Source organism: Cebus imitator, unplaced genomic scaffold (genome assembly GCF_001604975.1).
Source record: "Cebus imitator isolate Cc_AM_T3 unplaced genomic scaffold, Cebus_imitator-1.0 Scaffold343, whole genome shotgun sequence".
Taxonomy (NCBI): Eukaryota; Metazoa; Chordata; class Mammalia; order Primates; family Cebidae; genus Cebus; species Cebus imitator.
The window spans coordinates 519,768-543,211 of NW_016107658.1; the positions used below are offsets into that span (position 1 = coordinate 519,768).

A 23,444-nucleotide genomic window follows, 5' to 3' on the forward strand; every position below is an offset into this window, starting at 1 on the left:
AACATCTCCTAGGATTGGCCTCTTCCTGGCCTCAGGGTTTCTCATTTCTGTGTCCTGCCGACCCATTTCCTGGAGCACCAGAAAAACAAATTTCTCTTTAGGGAAATATTTCTCAACTTTGGGCCTTGAAGAAAATGGGCACTTGAGAATCTTGATTCTAACCTTTCTAATCAGGAGGGAAGGGTACATGTCCTCCCTAGAGAAGCATAGCACAGCCTGATGTCCTCCAGCTAGTCAGCCTTCCATAACAATGCCCAATCAATGTGAATCCACTCTGCTGTCACTGGAAGCAGAGGTATCTTCTTAATGGCTTTTTGGCCTCTATCACATTCTGTCAAGAAGAAATCACCTCTCTGTCCTAACTATTCTCTGATACTATCTGACAACAACCCCAGCAAATGCTCACATTCCTTATCACTGATGCTAATCCCACAGTCAGAAGGTTTTCTTCAGGCTATCAACCTAGAAACTCCCTTTACCATCCTTCCAGTGTAGGGCTATAAACTACACAGTGCCATGCACAATACCCTTAGGAGACGAATACACAACAGATGTCTAACAACATACAACACATTTTGCTAAATCCAACCCCAAGTTGGATTCATAGTACCCAAGGATCCATTTACCTTATAGTGGGAAAACGCCCCACACATGCTGCATTGACTGTCCCTGGACCCTTGAATGATATACTCACCTTAGGCATTAAGGTAAACACAGGACCACAAAGTGTCAGCAACCCCTTAGTGATAATTCAACTCTTGACCTGCTGCTTCGGTCCACCTACAACACAAATCCTACATAACAAGATCTACATCTTTTCTACCAGGCCTGGCCCACTGCAGTTGCCACAGGCCCTCAGCAGCCCAAGAGCTCTCAGGTGGAGTGGGGATAACAGAAAGGATTTTCCAGGACTTTCCTGGTAAAAGATTGCTCCATAATATGTGCCCTCCTAAAGCTTAGGTAGGCATATGCCTCCAAGTCCTTGAGCCCTCTGTCCTACATTCCTGCCCACAATCTTGGCTCCTACAAATATGCTCCCACTCTGACTGATGCCCAGGTTCTGTGATTGATGCCCACCTACCACCTGCTCACCATCTATCCAGATACCCAGTTATCCCGCCCAGAGACCTCATGAACACTAAGGCAGATGTTATGATGTGAAGTCTGACACCCTGAACCTGTGGCTTAGTGGGAGAGGAGGCAACCCTAAGCTTCTGGACCCAAGCCACTGCCCTGCCTCCCCTGTGGCAGATCTAGCTAGGTTCCTAGCGGTTCTACCCACTGGCCCACTGCTGGATTACAATACAACACTCCAACCGTCACTCCCTCCTGATTGTGGTAGCAACTGTTGCTTTCTTAAGCCCCGAGTCAGACTGTAAGAATTGGAAGGGGCCAGAGAATGTTCTCTATGTCTTAGCTGGCAAAGGTTCAAAAAGGCCTATTTGTCCTTTTCTGCATGGGGTGGGCAGAGCTTGGATTTGCTCTATTTTGGCACCTGAACCATTTAGGAGATACCAGGAAAATTCACTCAAGGCCCAGGTCTCAAGAGAACAAGATTTGGAATAAGTGAAGAGAACTGTGACTCTTCCTGTTAGATTCTCTGTGGCCATGGGTTTCTGTTGCTTTGGTCTTGAGGGCAGCCCACCCCAAACATCAATGGAGAGAGATATCCTAGGGGAGCAGCCAGGACACATCTGTCTTTCCAACCAGAGGCTGGGGCTAACAAAGAGCAAGGCAGAACATTAATACGTCAAGAGGTATTAGAATTTAATGTGTGAGTGAGGCCAGGAGAGCACTGATGTACAGTACATATGTAGAATAGATATGTATGTATGTAAACTTAGGCAAATGAAGTCAACTACAGGGCTCTAGGTTATAAAGCTCCTCTTGGTAGAAAGCTGCCTAAGTAGGCTCTGAATCACTTCAACATTCCCAAGCCCACTCCCCCACCCCTACTATCTATTCTGAACAGTTTCTGGATAAAGAGATCATGGTAAATGCTGCCTAAGAAGAGTTAGTTCAGTTTGAGGATTGAATTCACCTTCCAGAGTTAGAAAGAACAATTTTAGGCACAGGAAGGCCTTGCTGTTGTCTGGGTGGAAAATGGCCAGCTTCCTGATTTGTGGCCTGTGGCTCCTATGGAGGGACCACTACTCAGGGTGACCAGTTGCAAATGCCTTATGATTAGTTGGTGGCAATCAGCCACCTCATCTGATTCAGCCTGAGAGCTAGAAGGGTCACAGCCTGGAAGGGTATTGGGCAGCAGTCATACGACTCCAGACTAGAGGTGGGCTTCCTCTTCCTCACCCAAGGAGAGCAAGGTTCCCTTGCTGAGCAAGCTGCCACTGCGCCCCCAGGTCTGTGAGGACAGACTCAGAGGAGCAAAGGGTGGCTTCAGCCGGGTTTCCAGAGGAACTCAGTGGGTCTCTCAAAATGCTGAGGCCTTTAAGAAATAGGAAGATGTGGGGCAAAAAAAAAAAAAAATCTAAACCCACAAGTATATCTATAATGCTTCCAAATATAATGTGGAAGAACCAGAATGAACTGTTCTCCCCTTAAAGAAGGTCTGTCAGGGACTGAGACTAAAGAAAATTATGATATTTGAAGAGAAACCAATACCTAGGTAACATTAGGATGGCTAGAGATCTGTCCTGGAGCTGAAGTAATAGAACACACACTGCCCAGACTTTTTCAGGGGTGCTTGGGGTGCGGAAGGTGTCTTGGGGATACCCTTTTGCCTCCATGAATTGCTCCAGAGAGTAGGGGTAACTCCTGTGGATTCATAATGCTGGAATCTTGGGATAATTAGGCTTCTCTCTCTCCGTAATTCCAGGAAGAAGGGAGAGGGGCCAATGGGTACCGCTTAGCTCTGCAAGGCAGCTTCTTTGCTCCCCATCTTAATGACCAAGTGATATTTGCCTGGGCTGCAACAGAAAGGTACTTAAATGACTGACCTCAAACTTGAAGATTAAAGGGAACATTTCTAGAGTCAGAGGACTCATGCCTCCCCTTCCCACATCACTATCTGAACCCACCTCACATACCACCAGGTCCCCGCTGCCGCCCAGAGCCCAAATAATACTAGTTGAGGAATGTGGTGCCAGTGGAAACTGGAAAGGTTGGGTGAAGGCTGAGGAAAGGCTTTGACCGGAACCAGGAGAGGACTATGAACTATAGGATGGAGATCTGGCTCCATCAAGAGGCCAGCAGGGTGTTGGCAGTCACATCAGAACTTCGCACACTGGGGAAGGCATGACGGAGCTTCTCCATGATGTCCTCCAAGCACAGGCTGACATCCTGGCTCTTTGACCCCACATCATCTGGGTTAAAAAAGAGAGATTTGAGAAGAGAACTAAAGACTCCTTTATGAGGCCAAGGGGCTGGATAGAATTCTGCCAGCTTAAGGGCAGACCTGCCCACAGCATTTGCATCTTCCCAGCACAATGCCTAGTACATAGGTTGTGCTCAACGTACATTTATTTGTAGAATAAGCAAATTAATTAATCAGTCAGTAAACTGGTCATCCCTGACCCTAAGCACAAAGCCAAGAGGAGAAACCAGTCCCAGCCACGCAAAGCCTTGGGCAGGAAATCGAGGGCAGGACAAAGCCATGGAGAAAGGGGCTGGGAGGGGCCAGGGGAACTCACCTGCAGCCTCGGTGTCTGGAGTAGTCTGTCCCTTCTCTCGGGGGTGACTGCCTTCTGACTGCTGTGGAGAGGAAGCTAGGGACGAGCCTGCAGAGCCACTGCCATCTGATTCGGTGGGTGGCTAGCAAAAGGTAAGGCATGACTTAAGCAGCTTTGCTTTCCTGACCTTACTTTGACAGACTCCTGAGTTTAGAAGGGATCTGAGCGACTTCATACCAGCCCTTTGCCCTTAGACTTTAAGAAGCTTTTAGTATTACCTAAAACAGTGGCTTCCACTTTTGGGAAACTTCTTAGAATATTCAATTACCCATTGCGTTCTTCTTTTAACAATGTGTCAAATGCTCCCAGTTCTTACAAGAAAGGCATTATACCTAAAGGTCTCTTGCTGTCATTTCAGCTATAATTAAGCTATTTGGAACCCAATTCTCTCTGGAAATGTAAAGTTTCACATCTGATCCTTGGTTCATGACATAGCATATGTTAGAAACCTCCAGGAATCCATAGAGGCCCTCCCTTGGAGGATATGCGGAAGAGGCAGCAGAGTGGTATTTTCCATTACATATAATGACAATAATAGGTAATATTTATGAAGTGTGTACTAGATTCTTGGCATCACGTTAAATTCTATAAATGAATTATTTCCTTTTATGTTCACCACAATTCTATGAAGTTGGTACCATCCCCATTGTACAGATGAGGAAACTGGGGCTTGGAGAGGTTCAGTAACTGTCCAAACACCCCATAGTCAATTGGCAGAGCCACATGCAAACCCAGAGCTGCCTGACTCCAGAGCTATACCACAGCATACACACTGCCTCTCAGAGATGAAAGGTGCAAAAAGCAAGAAACATCCTTTGGTAGCGCAAATATTTCTCTTGCTAAACTTGTCCAAACCTGCTTCTTTCTAGCAAATACCGTACTAGCAAAATCAATGTTTTAGATGATTTTTGAAGTCTGTTCTTTCAGTATGGGTTTCCAACAGGTTGAGAAGAAATAAGCCCTCAGAAGTCCTCTCTCTGCCCCAGGCCCCGCAGTGGCTGGAGAGTGACACACAGGGTGGCATGGAAGGTAGGTGGAAGAGAGTTGGCTGGAGATGTGACCATACCAGTCTCTTCTTTCCCCCGCCCCCCACCTGCCTCAGGCCCAGTTCTCTTCAGGAAGCTACTTGAGAGCCACTGCCAAGGAGCTCTCTCTTGTGTTTTTTTTGCCACATCGCTCAGCTCCCCAGCCTTCCCCTGGACTCAGAAGCTGACGTGGCTCTTTTACTGTCTCCAGCCTCACCTGCAGGAGCAGCTCCCTCAGGCGCTGCAGCTGGGACTCTAGCTGCTTATTGTGGTCTTCGAGGATCTGCATCCGGGTCTCCAGGTGGCTCTTGTGTTGCCGAAGGATCCGGGCCTCAGCCAGAAGCTCCTCATTGCGGTGGTCTGGTGCTGCCTCAGCGGAGCCCTCAGCCAGAGTGGGTGCCTCAGCAGCCTCCTCATGCTGCCATTTCAGGCGCCTCAGCTCTCCCTGGAGAATCCTGCCATGGAGAGAGACACCAAGGCCTATACCTGTAACAGGGCTCTGACTGTCCAGGTTTCAGATGTCCCCTCAGGCCTAGGTGTGGGCAATCCCTGTGCTCTCCCACCCCACTTCAGTCCCACCCCCGCCCCCAACCCCGCCCCAGCTGTGCTCTTGCTTCAATGGCCACATCCACTTCCTCTCCAGCGCATAAGTCATTTACTCTGCCATTCTGAGACCTCAGAGCAGAGAAAGTTGACATTTTGCCTAATAAATGTCTCAGGGCTTTGATGTGCTGCTTTAGGGATTAAGTTGACCTTAAAATCAGGCAGAAACACAGTCTGCAAATAAATGTGGCATTAGGGCCACTGATTCACCTACTCCATCTTTAGATGTTTTAGATTCCAAGGGAAAAGGTAACATAAACAAGAGACCACCTGTCTTGCCTCCTCTCTCTACAACCCTCCTCTTTGGCCCACTTTGAACACCCATGGTGGGTCATCAAAAAGACAAGTTCCAAACAGGTGGCCTGCTGTTGGGGACATCACTTTTGGTTTTGTTTGTTTTTTCTTTATTTGCAACACAACAGTCACTCTCTGTCCAGTGTTTCCTAGGGCCTGCAGGCTGCTGCTCAAAGGCAGTGTTTCTCGAATGATTCATGGTAAAAATCCAGGTGTTTTTTTTTCACTCTACTGTGGACCAATATGTGGCCCCGATGCACATGACTAGTACATAGCTCACACTACGTGCAACTCATCACACAAGTTCAGCAACACTCAAACTGGTCTCTACCCTATTCAATGAGATGAGCCCAGTAATTCTGTACTTGAATATCATAGCAATTCAAATTGCTGTAAAAGTTTCTAAAAGCTTATTCTCTGTTTGTTTTATTTATCTTGCCTTGGACTGGTGACGAACTAGTCACAAACTGGCTCTGGTCTGCACTTCACACTCTGAGTAGCACTGTTCTAAAGACTTACTACTCCAGGTGTGGTCTGCGGAACAGCAGCATGAGCATCTGCTGGGAGGTGGTTAGAAATTGCAGAAACTCAGGCCTCACCCAGACCTGTGACTTAAAATTTGTATTTTACTGAGCTTCCCAAGTGATTATCTTATACACTAATGTTTGCGAAGCACTGCTCTAAGGTGTACTATGAATTCTACTTCATGCCCCACAAGTAGCTTGGACCCTCCTTAGGTTCCTGCTGCCACCTCTACTTTATGGAAAGTCATGTCTTCCCTGCAATATTCTTCACCTTCCCTCTTCCAGACCTCAAATGCTCTATGTAGTGTCAGCAACCTCTGGAATACTTTTACTAGATGATGCATATTTATTACCACTTCTAACACTGAAAGGTCTCTGAGGGCACGAAGATGTCATACTCTTTCCTGTTTTCTCTATGCGTTCTCTCTGCTTGCATCTCTTGTGTGCTTGGAAAAAAATCAGGTTAAATTTTGGATTCAGGCCAGGCGCGGTGGCTCATGCCTATAATCCCAGCATTTTGGGAGGCCAAGGCAGGTGGATCACTTGCGGTCAGGAGTTCGAGACCAGCCTGGCCAACATGGTGAAACCCCGTCTCTACTAAAAATACCAAAAAACATTAGGCAGGCATGGTGGCGCATGCCTGTAGTCCCAGCTACTCAGGAGGCTGAGGCATGACAATTGTTTGATCCCAGGAGCCGGAGTATTATAGTAGGCCAAGATCATGCCACTGCACTCCAGCCTAGGGAACAGATTGAGACTCTGTCTCAAAAGAAAAAAATTAAAAGGATTCAAATAATTATAATAGCTAGTGTTTACTGAATCCTTACTATAATATAAGCCAGGCACTGAGTCAAACACATTATATGCCTGATCTCATTTGGTCTTCCCAAGTGACTCTAGGAGGCAGGTTTGATGATCATCATCCCCATTTTACAGATGAGGAAATAGATGATTACAGAATTTAAGTAACTTGTTCAAGGTCAGACAGCTAGGATGTAGAAGTTCCAAGACTTAAATTCAATCTGTCTGCCTCAAGAACCCACACAGATTTCTGCTATCATCATACCCACCGATTCTCATCTTCCAAGTGGGCCAGGATCTTTTCCAGCTCCCCCTTGCTTTCTGTGGCCACGCTGCATGGAGCCTGCTGTCCAAAGGCTGGCTCCCGGTCTGTGATGGGGCTGGAGTGCCGCAGCAGGTACTGGTCCTCGTCTCTGCATGGGTGTGGGGAAAGCAGAGTAGGCAGCCAGTTGCTGAACAGACAAACAGCTCAGGGCATAAGTTCTCAGCTCTAGGGTCAGGCCCCAGGAAATGCATGCTGGAAGATTCACTTCTAAGTCACATCAAGAGGGAAAGGACATATATTGAGGCTTGAGTGGGATGAAAGTATTCAAAGGAGGCAGAGGCTGTGGTTGGGGGTACTGAGAGAGTGTTTTCAGGATGTGGGTTTCTGGGTTCTACTTACAGCCCCCCAGGAAACAATGATCAAATCATTTCCCTTTCTGTGCTATTCCCCTACTCTGCCCTCCTTTGTTTCCTCTTCCTCTAGAAGGATCTGAGTCCCAGTCCAGACAGATTGATCCATGTAGCCAGCAGCTCCTAGGACTTCTGAGCAGGATGGGGACCTCCCTAGAGATACAAAGCCCCTTCTCTGGGCAGTCACACCAGGGAGTTCCCTTGGCTATACTTCAGCTAAGTCCCTGATGTCTCCCAGGGTTATTGTAGCACTAGATAGGGCTTTGGCATCTTGAGCACAAGATAAAGGCCCCTTTCTGCAACTTCAGATGAGGGATGGCATATTCTTCATTGCTCAGAGTTGTGTATAGAAGAATAGGATCTTGCAACAGGAAGGGACTTGGAAAGATGGCATGGAGCTAGTACATCCCTAATTTCCTAGGTCGATTGATAGAGGGAAGACTGCATTTCTCACTGAACACCAGAAAGCAGCCTTCCTTCCTTAGGGAGCTAAAGATTCTAACCACCACACACCCCCATTCCCTGGAGGATATACCCTTCCCAAACAGTGGCACAGAGATCTCAAGGAGAGCTATTTCTGGCAAATAAGCAGCTGTGGAAACTCACATGCTGTCATCTGGGGACAGGCTGTCATTAAAGAAGGAGCAATTTTGACTTTCCATCTCAGCAAGCCTAGAAAGAAAGAGCAGAGGCAAGGAGAGAAAAAGGATGTGGGGCCTGCTTCCATCTCAAGGACTCTAATCTCACAATAGGATCATTGGCTTTGAGAGCTACCCTGACTACCCCTAAGTATGGGGCCTTGCTGGCTGCTGCATACCCCACTATGCACATCCCCTGGCCCTGACTCCATTCTCCTTGCCCCTACTGAAGATCCTTTCCCCTCGGACTTCCTACAATAGCCCTCACCCACCTCCCGCAAACCTGGTGGTACCTGCTGGCAAAATGCTCAATTCGGGAGTGTGTGTCAGCGTGTGGCAACATTGGGGAAGAAGCCGGCCTAGAAGAAAGCAGCAAAGACTCAGAGGACCACAGACTGGGCAGCCCCTTTCCTCCTCCCTCTCCTGCTCCCTACATTATTGACATGGGCACAAGCTGATGGGAACAAAATACAAAGAATGGATTCCAGTTTACTTCTCAGGCCAGAGTCCAGGTCAGGCCCACGCTGAACTGCCTTACCACTAGTGGAATTTACCCTGGAACCTTCTCCTAGCCCACCTGGGACTCAGCCCCTTCACAGCATATGTTCAGGCTCAGCTAGGCTGCCTGCAGCCACTGCTCAGCCACTGGTACTCACGTCTCGCTGTAGTCAGCCTCCAACACTGATTGTACAGGCAGATAACCTCGCTGAGGGTGTTTGCTGAAATAATGCTTGGAGCGAAATTTGTTCTTTAACGTTGTGGCAAAGTCCCTCATGTTCTCACTAGATGTGGTCTGAGGAGGAGACAGGGCAGAGGAATTTACCCTAATGCTTCCAGATATACTGGGCAGGTATGGCTGCTCTTCTAGAGAAGACAGCATGCTAAGTAATCTACTCTTGCTCATCCCACAACATCCTGCTCCTAGAAGAAGGTCTGGGAGGATATATGCCAAACTCTGAACACTGATCGCCTCTGGGAAGTTGAACTGGAGGTGTGAGGGCCAGGGTGAGGAGAGAGGAGGACTTTCATTTTACACTTTAAAAATATTTTTAAATTGCTTCAGTTCCTCTAAAGCAAAAATAAATAAATAAATAAAATTGTAGAGACAAGGGTCTCACTGTGTTACTAAGGCCAGTCTTGAACTCCTGGGCTCAAGAAATCCCCCTACCTTAGCCTCTCAAAGTGTTGGGATTACAGGTGTGAGCCAAGGCACCCAGACTTTGTCTTATACTTTAAACACTTTCATATAATTTGAATATTTTATAATGAGCATATGTTTGTTAATTTTTAAAATAGCTGTTCTATAAATTCTAAGGATGTAGAGGATGAACAGGTGGCAGAGGATTCTCAGTCTACCAGATCCAGCCAGTTTTCTCTGTATGACTTTTCTAATGTTTTCTTTTAAGATGATAATAAATGAAAAGTAAAGGGCATGGTCCTTGTTCCCACTGGGCCTCACGTTTCTGTGCCAACAGGGTTTGAAGAGATGAAAGCTTGGACAGATGGATTGTGGGGAAACAGATTGAAAATAGGAGAGAGAATGGGGGAGAGAGAGCAGTGGTGGGAGCCGGGGATATGATCAGGGCTTTGAGAGAAACCGCGGGGACAGAAAAGGATAAAGATGAGTAGGGAGCAGAGTCAATGCTGGAAGCTAAGCCTGGAGCTGTGGGTCTTAAGCACAGCACAGGAGCAACTCTGTGGCTGGAGTGCAGGGATGCTGACTGACCTGGCTAAAGCAGCTATGGAGGACAGAGTTACCAGGGAAAACCAACTGCAGTTTGGGGGTCCAGGTAAAGGACATACATTTCTTTTTTCCCTCCAAGGGACTGAGTAATTAATTTGAGCATAAGCTTTGGTATTGACAAGCAGGGGTAGAAATAATGACAAAGCATCAGGGAAAGACTGAGTGACCCAGTACAGTGGCAATATAGGAAATTAGCCAGGAAAAACTCAAGTGACCGATGGAAGGCAAATCAGCTGGAACTGCCTTGCTCTCTCTGTTTTTATTTATTATTTTTTTCATGAGACTTTTCTCTGCAGTAAAACAGTGAGTATCCTTTAAATGGCTGAGAGTGTCCTGGGCCAGCTGTGCCCAGGCCCAGTGAGGGAGAAGCTCTGCTGGAAGAATAGAGAGGTCTGATTCCCCCAAACTGGTGAATCACTAGAGTTCCTTGGAGAATGCTCTTCACGGGCGAGCAGAAAACAATGAGCCAATGCTGGGCAAAGTGGATCAACACCCAGTGCCTGAGAGCTGCCTACCCCTCCCACCCAGCCTGGAGGCTTCATACCGGCGTATAATACTCCATGATGGGGTAGTGCAGCTTATTGCCTTTGCTGGCTCTGCCTGTCAAGAAGCAGGTCTGGCAGATGTCGACGTTGAACTGTTTCAGACTCCGGTATCTTGGGAGAGAAGAGATGTAGTAGGAAAGAGAATCCAATGTACCACAGTGACCTCTCTGCTGTCCCCCTAACATCAAAATACACACACACTAGAAGGGGATGAGGCATGGAGCCATAACATGCCCAACCTCGTATACACAGCAGTGGCTGAATTCTCAACAGATGAACAACTTTATTCTAGAGACCATAAATCTCTATGAAATCACAAGGCCAGATTCCCAGGAAGTGTGGGAAACAGCATTGTCTCACCACCTTTGCTTAACAGAGACAGGAGGGAAGTGGGGTCAAATATCTCATTATATCAAATGGCCTTCTAAACAAGGATGGCCCAAACAGGTCTGGGATCCTAGGGACCATCACCTACCCTGGAGAAATTACACTTCCAGTATGAAGGAAATTAACCAGTCTTGGCTAAGTTGGCTAAAGGTTATTTTTCCAAAGGTTGTTCATAATAATATACCTATTATTGCAGAATAAAGAATAGCCCTTCAGATCTACTTCCAAAGCCTGGCTGAACTGCCCAGATCTTGTAGTGCAGGACAGTGAAATGCCTAGACTTAGAGGAGTCATACAATATAATATCTAGTCTAGATCTACCACTAACTAGCTGTGTGCCTCATTTGCTCATCTTATGAAAAGCAGGGTGATTATAGGGAGAGTTGTGCGTTAGTGCTTTGCAAAGGTAAAAAGTTCAGTATTTTATGATGAAAGTCAAATCCAGGAGAGTGGCTGGGTGCAGTGGCTCACGCCTGTAATCCCAGCACTTTGGGAGACTGAGGCGGGTGGATCACCTGAGGTCGGGAGTTCGAGACTAGCCTGACCAACATAGAGAAACCCTGTCTTTACTAAAAGTACAAAATTATCTGGGCATGGTGTCACATGCCTGTAATCCCAGCTACTTGGGAGGCTGAGGCAGGAGAATTGCTTGAACCTGCGAGGCAGAGGTTGTGGTGAGCCAAGATCACACCATTGCACTCCAGCCTGGGCAACAAGAGCGAAACTCTGTCTCAAAAAAACAAACAAACAAAAATCCAGGATAGTGGTTACCTTTGTGGGGGAAGGAGGGGACTATAATCAAGGAGACCTCAAACATATTGCAGTAATGTTTTATTCCTTAAGTTGGTCATGGGTATAAACTGTGGTGTGCTGAAGCCAGCTCATACCAGCTCACAACAGCTGGCTGTTAAAATTTCAGGGGTTTTCTAAGCCAGTTGTTAAATCTAGCCATTATTAAAAATTAAATTATATAAACTCACAATTAAATAAATTATATTACAAAAAAGGTAATAAATTCTCAAAACTCATTACTTCCTAATTACTTTGCTATTCTTTATGATCTTGAGGTTACTTACATCTATTGTATCTACATGGTGGACATACTATATAAATGGTGTACAGCTGAGTATCTCTTTCTGACTCTGCTCAGAGATCTCCTGTAAATAGCCTGATGTCATTCACAGTAGGAGTACATACATCACAGAAACTAGCAAACGCTACAGATCAGGTTTCCTTTTTTTCTTTTTAGAGAGTAGGTTGTGAAACATTTGCTGGCATACTATTAGTACATAGGTGTTCTTACAGTATCTTCTATATATTTTTGTAGGTCTGTAGTACTTTATAATACAACTAAAACAAAATATTTCCTCACTTCCCATTTAAAAATAATTACATATTCTGCAATAGAAAGGATTACAACAGTATATAATAATATACAATAGACTAGCTGTAATGATATAATAATTAGGTAATACTTTATTTTATAATATCTGAGTTATATGTCACAGGATATATTTATTATTATCATCCCAGCAGGTATTGTTTTCCCTACCTGAACCCCTTGATGGGGCACTGCCTACAGATAGAGCACTTGGTCTGATGCTTCACTTGCTCAGCAATGGTGACCCGATGCAGAACAGCCAGCCACACCATAGACTGGGGCTCCAAGTTGACCCACTCCAGGAACTGGGATGCTTCAATGACTGGCTTCCCAGTGCTCTATGGAAACAAGAAGACCAACGGGAATGACTGAGGCCCAAAGTGTCTTATCCCTAGAATGGCAGTCCTCAGAGGAGCAGCAGAACCAGCAGGGGCTGGGTTGACTTGTTCTCCACAGATATTCACCTTCTGCCCTGTGCTAGTTGAGCTGGCACACTCCCCAACAGGACTGAGATTCTAGAGCCCAGAAAACTCTCTGCCCCATTGTCCCATCCCAACAAAATCCCTTGCATCTGCATACTTCAGATCAAAAGCCTAGCTCGTAGTCCTCCTTCCCTTCTTCCCACCCTACCTGCAATCTCCCCTCCCTCCCCCACTCCCCAGTTCCATACTCACAAAACGGAAGCAACTACGGACACTGGGCTCCACGTTGCTGCCCCCAAAGGCTGCCACTTCACCCAGCTGACGGGGCACCTGAATGGCCTCATGAAGCAAGACACCGAGATGGCGCTGGTCACACTGGCTGCCTGAGTTGGCCACTTGGCTGAAGAGGTCTGCTGGCCCCACCGTCAAGAATAGCCAACCCCGACACAGGAATGGCCGGAGAATGGTGTGAGGAGAAAGGGCAGAAAAGAAAAACAGGGAAAGAGCACAGCCTGAGCTAATGACTTTTGAAACTGGACTACACAGAGTTCTATCCCTGACCTTCTAGAAGCCCGAGTTCTAAAAACAGCATTCTCTGAGTTCAGAGAGAAAAACCAGGCAGACACAAAGAGAGAATATCAGGGGGTGGGGGAGAAAGAGTGAGTGAGAGAGAGAGTGAGAGAGAGAAAAAGAAAGAAAGAGAGATATATCAAGTGCACTGTGTGTTAAAAGCAGTGCTAGACACAGATATGATACTGTTTGGAAAACAAATTCTTCCAGAAGCAGGATGAGGGTACGGGCTCAGGGGCACCTGAACATGAGTCACAGTCAGGTTGTCATAACCTCTCCTGTTTATGTGGTCTGACACTGCAGTAATCTCTCAATTGTCCACACAAATGGAAGGAAACATTGGGCATGTATAATCCAAAAAGGGAAGATAATTCAAAACATCTGATCATCTAAAAATCATCTCTAAGTGGTTGTGCAATATACTATGATACTTATCTTTGTATATGGGTTTTTTAAGCCCTTCTAGGACCGTTCCCTTCCACATCCCAATCCAGCCTTATCAAACCTCCTCAAGACGTTATTCTCTGTCTGCTTCATATGTTGCCTAAGGCCTAGAAAATACACAGAAATAGAAGGCAGAGAGCCTAGGTTCGAGTTCTGGGTCCATTACTGACTAGTTGTAGAATCATGGGTAAGTCATGAAGCTCTCTATGCTGCAGTTTCCTTACTTTTTAAAACTAGAGATGGAGTCTCACTGTGTTGTCTAAGCTGCTCTTGAACTTCTAGGCTCAAGCGATCCTCCCACCTCAGCTTCCCAAAGTGCTGGGATTACAGGCATGAGCCACCATGCCCAGCCCAGTTTCCTTACTTTTAAATTGATGATAAATAATTACTATTCATCCCATCACAAAGACATGCTGAGAGAAATACATAATATCATAGCTACAAACATGTTTGGAAAAGTTCTCTTCCCTGTAAAGTTTTTCCACACTGCTGTCATCTGTCTCTCTTCTGTGATCTGATATAGGATATATTCTTGGCCATTTGGATTATTCTCATCAGTGCTTTCTAAAAAATGCTTTCTGTATACTTCCATCTCCTCCTCTGGACTGTAAACCTTTGGAAGCAGGGACCATGTCTAATTTAACTTAGTACTCACCCCATTTAGCAGAGTGGTCAACACACATTAAGACTCAAAAACGAATCATGCTGCTTCTAAAAAGTTCAAAATGCTGAACATAAGATGGAGGATAGAGCGGAAAGCAAAAGTACTATAAGCCAGAGAGGCGAAAAACTACAGACAAATGTAGTGTCCACTTCCCAGATAATGGGGATTACTGTGTCCTGCCCATGTATAGAAGAAGTTGCTAGTAACATGGCTTGATCTTCAGACTGGAAGAGGGCTGAGCCTGATAGGCCACAGGGAAATGAAACTGGAACATCAGGGCCCTGGGTACCTCAAGATGCTAACATAGATCCTGACTAAGTACTTCCATGATATCAGAAGGAACGAAGCCCACTGGAGTAATACTGGGAATAGTAATAGGCCTTAGGCCCTTTTGTCCTTTGACTGTCATATATTCTTTGCAATAGCATGAACCAAGAAGCATCATAAGGTAGCCCAAGTAGCCCTCTGCTAAGTCATAAGATGTACCATCTGCTTATCTTACACCCTTCCTCCTCCCTGCAACACCTCTCCCTCTACCCAACACCATGCCACACTTTGGAGTTATACTCACACTGAAGTTTTTCCTTCACTTCTGTGCCACACAAGCATGCAATGCCAGTCTTAAAAGACAATGCCCGCATCTTTCCGCTGCGACCACTAGGTTTAAAAGAAGAGAGTAAGAACATGAATGTATGTAAAGGGTTAACATCTTGACAATCATTTCCCTCACAAAGTTGATCCCAGCAGGGCCCTGTTCCAAAAATGCCCCAAGTTGAGCTGGGTCCAAGTCTACTATGGAAGCAACACCTTTCCACCAGGCCCACTTGAGATATCTCATTGAATTTTATCCTAGAGGCTTCCAGAGATGAAAGCCCTTACCTATCAAAAACATTGAGGAGCCAATTGAGGCTCATATCCACACAGAGTGGCACATTGACCAGGATGCCTCTTTCTTCCTCCAGCCGCTCATATAAAGCAGTCAGGCAGTGAATGACCTCCACCACATCCATCACGTGCTCACTGGCCTGCAGATCATGCTCGCTGAAGATTTCCAGGGCTGTGGTTAAAGTTACTAGGTCCACTGGGAAGGAAAGAAGGGAAAAAAATATAGCCAAAAGTACAACCCCAGGGATTAAATAGAGAGATAAAGCCACCAGCATCACCAAATTTGATTCAATCTCCAGATCAACCATTTGCAAATATGATACAAGCTTGTCCTGTACTAAGACCCTCATCCAAGGAGGGAGAGGGCAGCAAAATGTCCCTCAAATTAACCCAACATGTTTTTATACCCAATGTTCTTTGACATCAGTTTCAAAAAGATGGTGGGACATGAGCAAACTCATCTCCTATGTTGTACTAACTCCCCAGGGTTCAAATCTCATATTAAGTTTCTCTGCCTTTACATGAGTTTCAACTGCAAATAGGTTTGTCTATGAATTTTGTTCTGAGAAGCTAGACACCAGCAATGAAGGCTCAGGTATGGCTGAGGAAATGTGACATACATCAAGAGGACATCTTTTTTTTTTTTTTTTTTTTTTTTTTTGAGATAAAGTTTCGCTCTTGTTACCCAGGCTGGAGTGCAATGGCGCGATCTCTGCTCACCGCAACCTCCGCCTCCTGGGTTCAGGCAATTCTCCTGCCTCAGCCTCCTGAGTAGCTGGGACTACAGGCACGCGCCACCATGCCCAGCTAATTTTTTGTAGTTTTAGTAGAGACGGGGTTTCACCATGTTGACCAGGATGGTCTCGATCTCTTGACCTCGTGATTCATCCGCCTCGGCCTCCCAAAGTGCTGGGATTATAGGCGTGAGCCACCACGCCCGGCCAAGAGGACATCTTAATTACCCCCAAATGCTGGCTCAGCCTACCTAGACATGTCTAAGCCAGGAAGCTTGAATGAACTGTGTCTCTGAGAAAGGCCAGAAGGCATATTATATCTGCAGCCACACTGTTCCCTAACCACTGATACTTGCTTCAACAGTTTTGCTGCTACATCCAATAACCCCAAGATGGCAAATCATGGGTTGGGGTACTTCCTGTCACAAAGTAATTGCTTGGTTATGTATACTGAACATGGGAAAAGGGTAAAGGAGGAGGTTAACAGTGGGGTTAATTTGGAAACACGTCTGGAATTTAGCGAGAGTAGAAGGGAATTAGGAAGAGCAGAAGTTGACAGCTAGCATATTGCAAGCTTTGGAGAGTTTTCATCAAGCCAATCAACAACCCTGACCCAGGTGGGATGAAAATGAGAAACAGCAGACAAATGAGGAACAAGAGAGGGGTGGTGAACGCCATACGGAAGTGCAACAGGAGACGTACAGCGCAGGGCTTTCTGGACTCTGCGGAGCTTCATGGCAGTGCGATAAGCTGAGAACTTAATGTTGTTCAGATCGGCTGCAAAGAATGGAGAGAGACTCACTCAGATCAGAAAATTTCAAGTTAAAGCCACAATAAGATACCATTCTACACCCACCAGACTAGCAACGAATAGAAGTCTGACAATAGCAAGTGTAACAAGAATGTGGATGAATGAGAACTGCCAGTGAAAGTGTGAACTGACACAATCATCTTGGAAAACAACTTGGTATTACCTAGTAAAATGGAACAGTCATATATCCTACCACCCAGCCAGCTATATATCCCAGAGCAGTGACTTGCAAATGCTTTTTGATCAAGACTTAGAGTATCAAATTCATTTTATAGCATACATGTATATATGTAAAAATAACTAAAACAAACATTTCAGGAAGCAATTCCTTACTAGAATGGATAGAGTGAAAACAACAAAATTAATATCAACTATGACTCTTGCTAAAGATCTGTTGCCTGTTAATATTTCCTGGTTTATTTCAATTTTTTAAAATGTTTATCACAATACACCAAAATGATGTTATGACCTGCAGATTGAAAAACATGCCCCAGAGAAATCCTTGCACACATGCACTGGAAAACACATATTAGAACCTCCTCAGCAGTATCACCCTTATTAGGTTCAAACAAGAAATGACCCACGTGTCTGTCAACAGCAGAATGGATAAAGAAACTGTGCTATATACAATGGAATATTCTACAGTAGTGAAAAAGAATGAACTGTAGTAACATGCATCAGCATGGATAAAATGTGCAACATAAAGATGAGTTCCTGTTAGACAAAGATAAGGCATGCAAGAGTCACACTCATCACAGCCTGGACAGTCTTTCAAAGCATCTGTAAGAATAATTCATTAATGCATTGATAACATGGTCCAGGGGGGAATGTAGAGCCTCCAGCTGAGAAAGGTACAGAGGGTAAAGGAAGGAAGGCTGTTGGAGAAATGATGAGGCACTCATTCCCTCTCCCACCTGCTTATTGACTGTGATTCTCTTCTATTCTTTTCTAAACTACTTTATTGAGGTATAGTTGACATACAAAAAGCTGTACAGATTCAATGTTTACAAGTTGATGAGTTTGGAGACAAGTATACAGCTATGAATTCACTACCACAATCTATGCCATTAGTACATCCATCACTTCCAAAAAGTTCCAACTACTTTCTTTATTATTTTTTCTATACGAACACTTAACATAAGATCTACCTTCTTAGCAGTTTTTAAGGATGCAATCCAGTATTGTTCAGTGTAGGTACTACGCTGCACAGTAGGTCTCTAGGACTTATCCATCTTGCATAATTGAAACTTCTTTGTACTCTTGACCAATATTTCCCCATATTCTCCTCCCCCTCAGCCACTGGCAGCCACCATTTTACTCTCTGCTTCTATGAGTTTGACTATTTTAGATTCCTTGTATACATGAGATCATGTAGTATTTGCCTTTTGTGTCTGGCTTATTTCACTTAGCACAGTGTCCTCCAGATTCAACCATGTTGCTTCAAATAGCAGTATTTCCTTCTTTCTAAAGGCTGAATAATATTCCATTACATGGATATGCCACATTTTCTTTAACCATTCATCTGTAGATGGACATCATAGGACAAAGGCAGCTGTGTATATGCCCGCCCTACACAGGAAGCTCACATTCTTACCTAGGGTTTGGTATAACTCTGTCATCTTGGGATGGTCCCAGCATGTGGTCTGAGCCTGGTGGCTACAAACAAAAGCATCAATAGCACCAGCATCTATACCACCCACCCACCCTCACACATAGGTGTGCACACCACTCAGTGACAGGTTGGATGCAAAAAGCTGCAGGATTCAAGGGTAAACTCAAGATGCCAAAGCCCAAGGGTTCACCTTTACCCAGGTAGAATCTTGAGATCTTGAGATGAGTAGGAGAAAAACCGAACTGGATGGAGGAATCCCAACAGAGTGACAAGGACAGGTAGCAAAAAGACAGGAGAGGGAGGGAGTGGGCAGGTAACTGACCCGCTTCTGATTCAGGTGGTCACTCACTTGATGTAGTAGGGAACTTTATTGGGTGAAATTGCTCTTTCCCAGGGAACCTGGACAGAGGCTGGTAAAGGAGAAGAGAAAGAGAAAAAAAGCTGGCCACTAATGCTCTTCAGGGCCCTAGCTACTCCCTTGCTCTATCCTCCCAAAGAGGTGGTCAAGCCCAAAAGGGGATGTCTGAATTTCATTGCCAGCTCTTAACAGCCTCTGAGGGTGGGGAAAACACTTCTAATTAACACGCTTCTCTCCCTGATGTTTGGGCAAGGCAAGAAGAGGTTGTCACCAATATCCCAACATACCAGAGATGTGGCAAGGACATGAACAGGAATACTTGGCCTTGGCCACCCTGACAATCTTCTCCCTGAACAGACTACCATTCCTACCCATCAGCTGCAGGCAGCTGGATTACTCTTATGGATATGAAGCAGACTCCTTTTCCTCTTAGGGCTCAAAGCCCTTCCCCTAGAAGGTGAGGCTTCTCGGTCCTGTAGGACTGTAGAAGGGAATGGTACTGTCCATTTCTCTCTCTCTCTCATGAGGAACTCTGGAAACTCATGCCTCTTTCTGCCTGTGTCTTTATCTTTTGGATCTTCCAGCAATGGCTCAGGTTACATGGTCAACCTACTCACTTCAGTTTTGCTGGGTACAAGAATCCTCTGCCTGCAGGTATAGCTGTATGCCAATGATTATAATAGCAACAACTTTAACCACAGTTAACATTTACTAAGCTCCTACTATGTGCCAGATATTATGCTCCTTGCTTTGTGTGCATATCTCATTTTCCTCTCTGTATATTCTCACCATTTCCACTGCTACCAGCCCCCCAGTCTGGGCCACTACAATCCCTCACCTGGATTATTGCAATGTACCTCCAAACACGCCTCCCTGTTCCCACTCTTGCTCCCCAGTAGTCTCTTCTCAACACCCTGACTCAGTTGAAACATAAGGCAGATCATGCCATCCCTTTGCTCAAACCCTGCCAGTGGTTCTCCATTGTATTGAAAATAAAATCTGAAGTTCCTCTCATCGTCTATAAGACCTTACATGCTCCGGCCTACCCTACTCCTCTGCTCTCTGCTCTCCTTGCTGTTACTCAGGCATATCCCTTACTTAAGGGTGTGGCATACGTTGTTGCCTTTGCCTGGTATGTTCTTCCCTCAACTATCATCCACGCAGTTCATCCCTTCACCTCCTTTACACCTCTGCTCAATTGCCACCTTCTCAGTGAGACCTCTGCTAACCACCCTGTTCAAAATCACAACACCTCCCTGCTTAAATCCAGTACTCCCTATCCATGCCTTCCCTGTTTTATTTTTTCCCATAGCCCTTGTCACCAAGTAACCTTAGATATGTTTTACTTATTTGTTTGTGGTCTGGTTTCCCCAGCTAGAATACAAGCTGTCTAAGGATTTCTGTGTGTTTTGTTAATAGATTCAGCCCCAGTGCCTAGAACAGTATCTGGGCCATAGAAGGCCCTCAATAAATATTATTGAAAAAATAAAGTCATTAATTCCCATAACCTGATGAGCCAGGTAACATTTTTTCCTTTTTTTTAAAGATGGGAAAATTGAGGCTCAGAAAGAGTAAGCTATTTTTTGGAGCTTGCACAGCTCCAAAAAATAGGTTGAGATGTTGTGCCTCAGACCCAGACCTCTCTGATTTCAGACTTTTTTTTTTTTTGAAACGGAATTTCACTCTTGTTGCCCAGGCTGCAACCTCTACCTCCCAGGTTCAAGCAATTCTCCTGCCTCAGCCTCCCGAGTAGCTGGGATTACAGGCGCCCACCACCACGCCCAGCTAATTTTTGTATTTTTAATAGATGGAGTTTTGCCATCTTGACCAGGCTGGTCTTGAACTCCTGACCTCAGGTGATCTGCCTGCCTCAGCCTCCCAAAGTGCTGGGATTACAGGTGTGAGCCACTATGTTTGGGCCAACAGACTGTTTTTTTAACCGCTATACCACACTGTTTTATCCTTACTGCTTCTCAGATGTCAAGGTATACTGGGCCCCCACCAGGGCCCCAGGGGATAACAATAGACTCTCCAGGAAGATGGCTGAGGTTCTGCTAAGTGGAGTCCAGTTTGGTTCACGTACAGGAGAGAAAGTGCTGTGACCCAGGCCCAAAGTCCCGATGGGCATCCTGGAGCTGCTTAAGCCTCTCACTAACTGATGCCTATGGAAAGAACAGGGTGAGGTCAGTAGATTCATTGCAGCTATTTAGAGTGGGATCCCCAGGTGCCTCCAGGAATCTTTATGAGCTCCCTCAGACGCTGGTTTTTCTCTGGTTCCAACCTCTCCCACTGTCTCCCAACTCTTAGCCATCCCCCAGAATTCCCAAGGGTCACAGCAGAGCATCCCTAATTCCAGGCCATAGTCACTCTTCCCCTGTCCCTGTCTACCCTGAGTGCCCAAATCCAGAAAGAATCCTCTTCATTTCAATCATTCCCTACAGCTTAGAGGTTGAAAAGCCCATTCCCTAGCCCCACATTCTCCATTCCTCTTTTCCCATGCAGATCCCATTTCAATACCCCTGAAGAAGTTTCCCCCAAGCCTAGTTATATGGAGGCACCTCCCCATGGTTCACTCCAGGCTGCTCTTCTACCTGTAGTTGTTTCCATCGGACGTTGATCTGTTCCAGGGCCTGGGAATTCTCCATTGACAAGTGCACATCAGAAATGGCTAGTTGGTGGGCCAGATCATTCACCAACTTTACTCCATCTTTCATGGGGGAGAATTCTTCTTTGAATAGCTGGAGAACCAGGACCCAAGTCCCACACAGACAGAGTGGGAAAGGATAACCATTAGTCATTCATCTCTACTCTTCCCTCTTCACCTACAGGTTTGGTTTCAATAAAACAGCTAGTGCTTGCCCATTAGGGCAACCAGACTAAGGTGTGAGTGGCCACTGTCCTTATCCTCTTATTCTCCTCTCAGAAAACACCAGGAGAAGGGAAGAAAGTAGAAAAACAGAAGAGGCTCCAGCCAAACCAACCCCAAATCTAGCACATAAACTGACAGCAGCTCAGTTGTAGTCCAGGCCAACAACGGAGTCTCAGCAGTAGAAACACTGTCAGGGTCTGGGGAGAGTGTCAGGTCTTAGGATGGACTATAGCCAGTGGACGGGGGCTGCATACCTTAAGAGCCTGGATGTGCTCTGGGAGTGAATCAATGAAGAGATCCCCAATGGGCTCCCAAGTGGTTCGGACTCCCTCAGCTTGGGTCAGAGTAGTGCTTAGTTCCTCCATTGCCCCTTGGATCTCCAAGAGCTGCTCCAGAGTGCGCTCAATGTGACGGTGCTGGTCCACACAGCGGGCTGTCAGCTTCTCCCATAGTTCACTGGCCACCGTCGCCTGCTTCCACACAAAGCGGCTGAGATTCTGGATCCGCTGTTTAGGGGAGGTATCTGCAGGAAGAGGCAGGAAGCCAGGTTGGGCCAACCAGACAGGGTCAGCCCAGAGAAAGAGACAGAGACAGCCCTTTATAAAATGTGTGTGCGTGTGTGTGTGCACATGTGGGCATGTTTGTGCATATATTCATATACACACAAATACATATTTTTCCATGGTTAAGTTCTTTAATACATTCACATTTTTTTAAAAAGCTGTTTATTTTTAAATCATAAGCAGATATAACTAATAACACAGAGATTTCATGTACCCTTTACCCAGTTTCCCCAAATGATAACATCTTGCAAAACTACAGTACAATATCACAATCAGAATATCGACATTGACATAATCTGCCAATTTTGTCACAGGTTCCCCAGTTTTACTTGTATTCATTTGTGTGTGCGTGTGTGTGTACACGTGTGTTTAGTTCTATGTGATTTTATCACATGCGTTGGTTTACATATCCACCACCACAGCCAAGAGACCATATCGTTTTTTTCCACTTACTGTATCATAAAGGATTTCCTCAGATTTTAAAACAGTAGGAAATGAAAAGGCAAGACATTTTAAGAGGTATAGTGAGGCGAATCATCTAGAGCCCTACTTATATGACCATGGAATGTGATTTTGCATTAGTTTCTGTTGCCCACTTCCATCCAAAGGGAGGCATTTTATGGAGGCCCAGCCCAGGATGAGTTGGTATAAAGTCCCAGCTTTTCCACTTAGGCTCTTAATCTGTAGATTTCTTCTTCCCTCAGATCTCTCCTCAGAAGATTCAAAGCCCCAGAGCCCTAGGCTAACTAGAATTGTGCTGCTCTCTCTAGAGCTTGTCCTATCTGAGGCCCATTGGGCATCAAGTTAAGTACTAGCCGTCCCATTGAGGGGCCAGAAGTAAACTGAGAGAGCATATGGCATTGACAAAGGTCTCAATTCATGAAGGGGTCTTTCAGGCTATTCACAATCTATCTCAGAGCGTTGAGGATTCTTTTTGGAGAAAAGGGCTTGCTGGACCACCACTCAGATCTAGTCACTATGAATCCCACCCTGCTGCCCTATTTGAATCTCTGGTAGAGAGACCAGAGTGGCCCTCTCTACCAAGGGAAGGAGCTAGAAGTCATCGGAGTCAGTATCAAACAGTCACAGTTGGCTGGGCGCAGTGGCTCATGTCTATAATTCTAACACTTTGGGAGGCCAAGGAAGGCAGATCGGTTAAGCCCAACAGTTCAAGACCAGCCGGGCCAACATGGCGAGACCTGGTCTCTA

General features: G+C 45.6%; 1 protein-coding gene across 2 annotated transcripts in view; it reads right to left on the minus strand.

The window, feature by feature from the left end:
- Positions 1-2,489: 2,489 nt before the first annotated feature.
- Positions 2,490-23,444, minus strand: part of DRP2 (dystrophin related protein 2) — a 42,033-nt gene continuing 21,078 nt past the window's right edge. For both annotated transcript variants that reach the window (XM_037730431.1, XM_037730432.1), the window contains 18 exons: positions 21,927-22,195; positions 21,395-21,541; positions 20,887-20,965; positions 18,795-18,855; positions 18,428-18,489; positions 16,725-16,799; positions 15,283-15,484; positions 14,975-15,060; positions 12,978-13,135; positions 12,475-12,641; positions 10,535-10,646; positions 8,903-9,039; positions 8,540-8,605; positions 8,215-8,280; positions 7,203-7,346; positions 4,929-5,166; positions 3,648-3,768; positions 2,490-3,320 (listed from right to left, as the gene is read on the minus strand). In XM_037730431.1, coding sequence (XP_037586359.1) covers positions 3,196-3,320; positions 3,648-3,768; positions 4,929-5,166; positions 7,203-7,346; positions 8,215-8,280; positions 8,540-8,605; positions 8,903-9,039; positions 10,535-10,646; positions 12,475-12,641; positions 12,978-13,135; positions 14,975-15,060; positions 15,283-15,484; positions 16,725-16,799; positions 18,428-18,489; positions 18,795-18,855; positions 20,887-20,965; positions 21,395-21,541; positions 21,927-22,195 — 2,315 coding nt within the window. In that variant the 3' untranslated portion in view covers positions 2,490-3,195. The remainder of the gene's footprint in view (positions 3,321-3,647; positions 3,769-4,928; positions 5,167-7,202; positions 7,347-8,214; positions 8,281-8,539; positions 8,606-8,902; positions 9,040-10,534; positions 10,647-12,474; positions 12,642-12,977; positions 13,136-14,974; positions 15,061-15,282; positions 15,485-16,724; positions 16,800-18,427; positions 18,490-18,794; positions 18,856-20,886; positions 20,966-21,394; positions 21,542-21,926; positions 22,196-23,444) is intronic.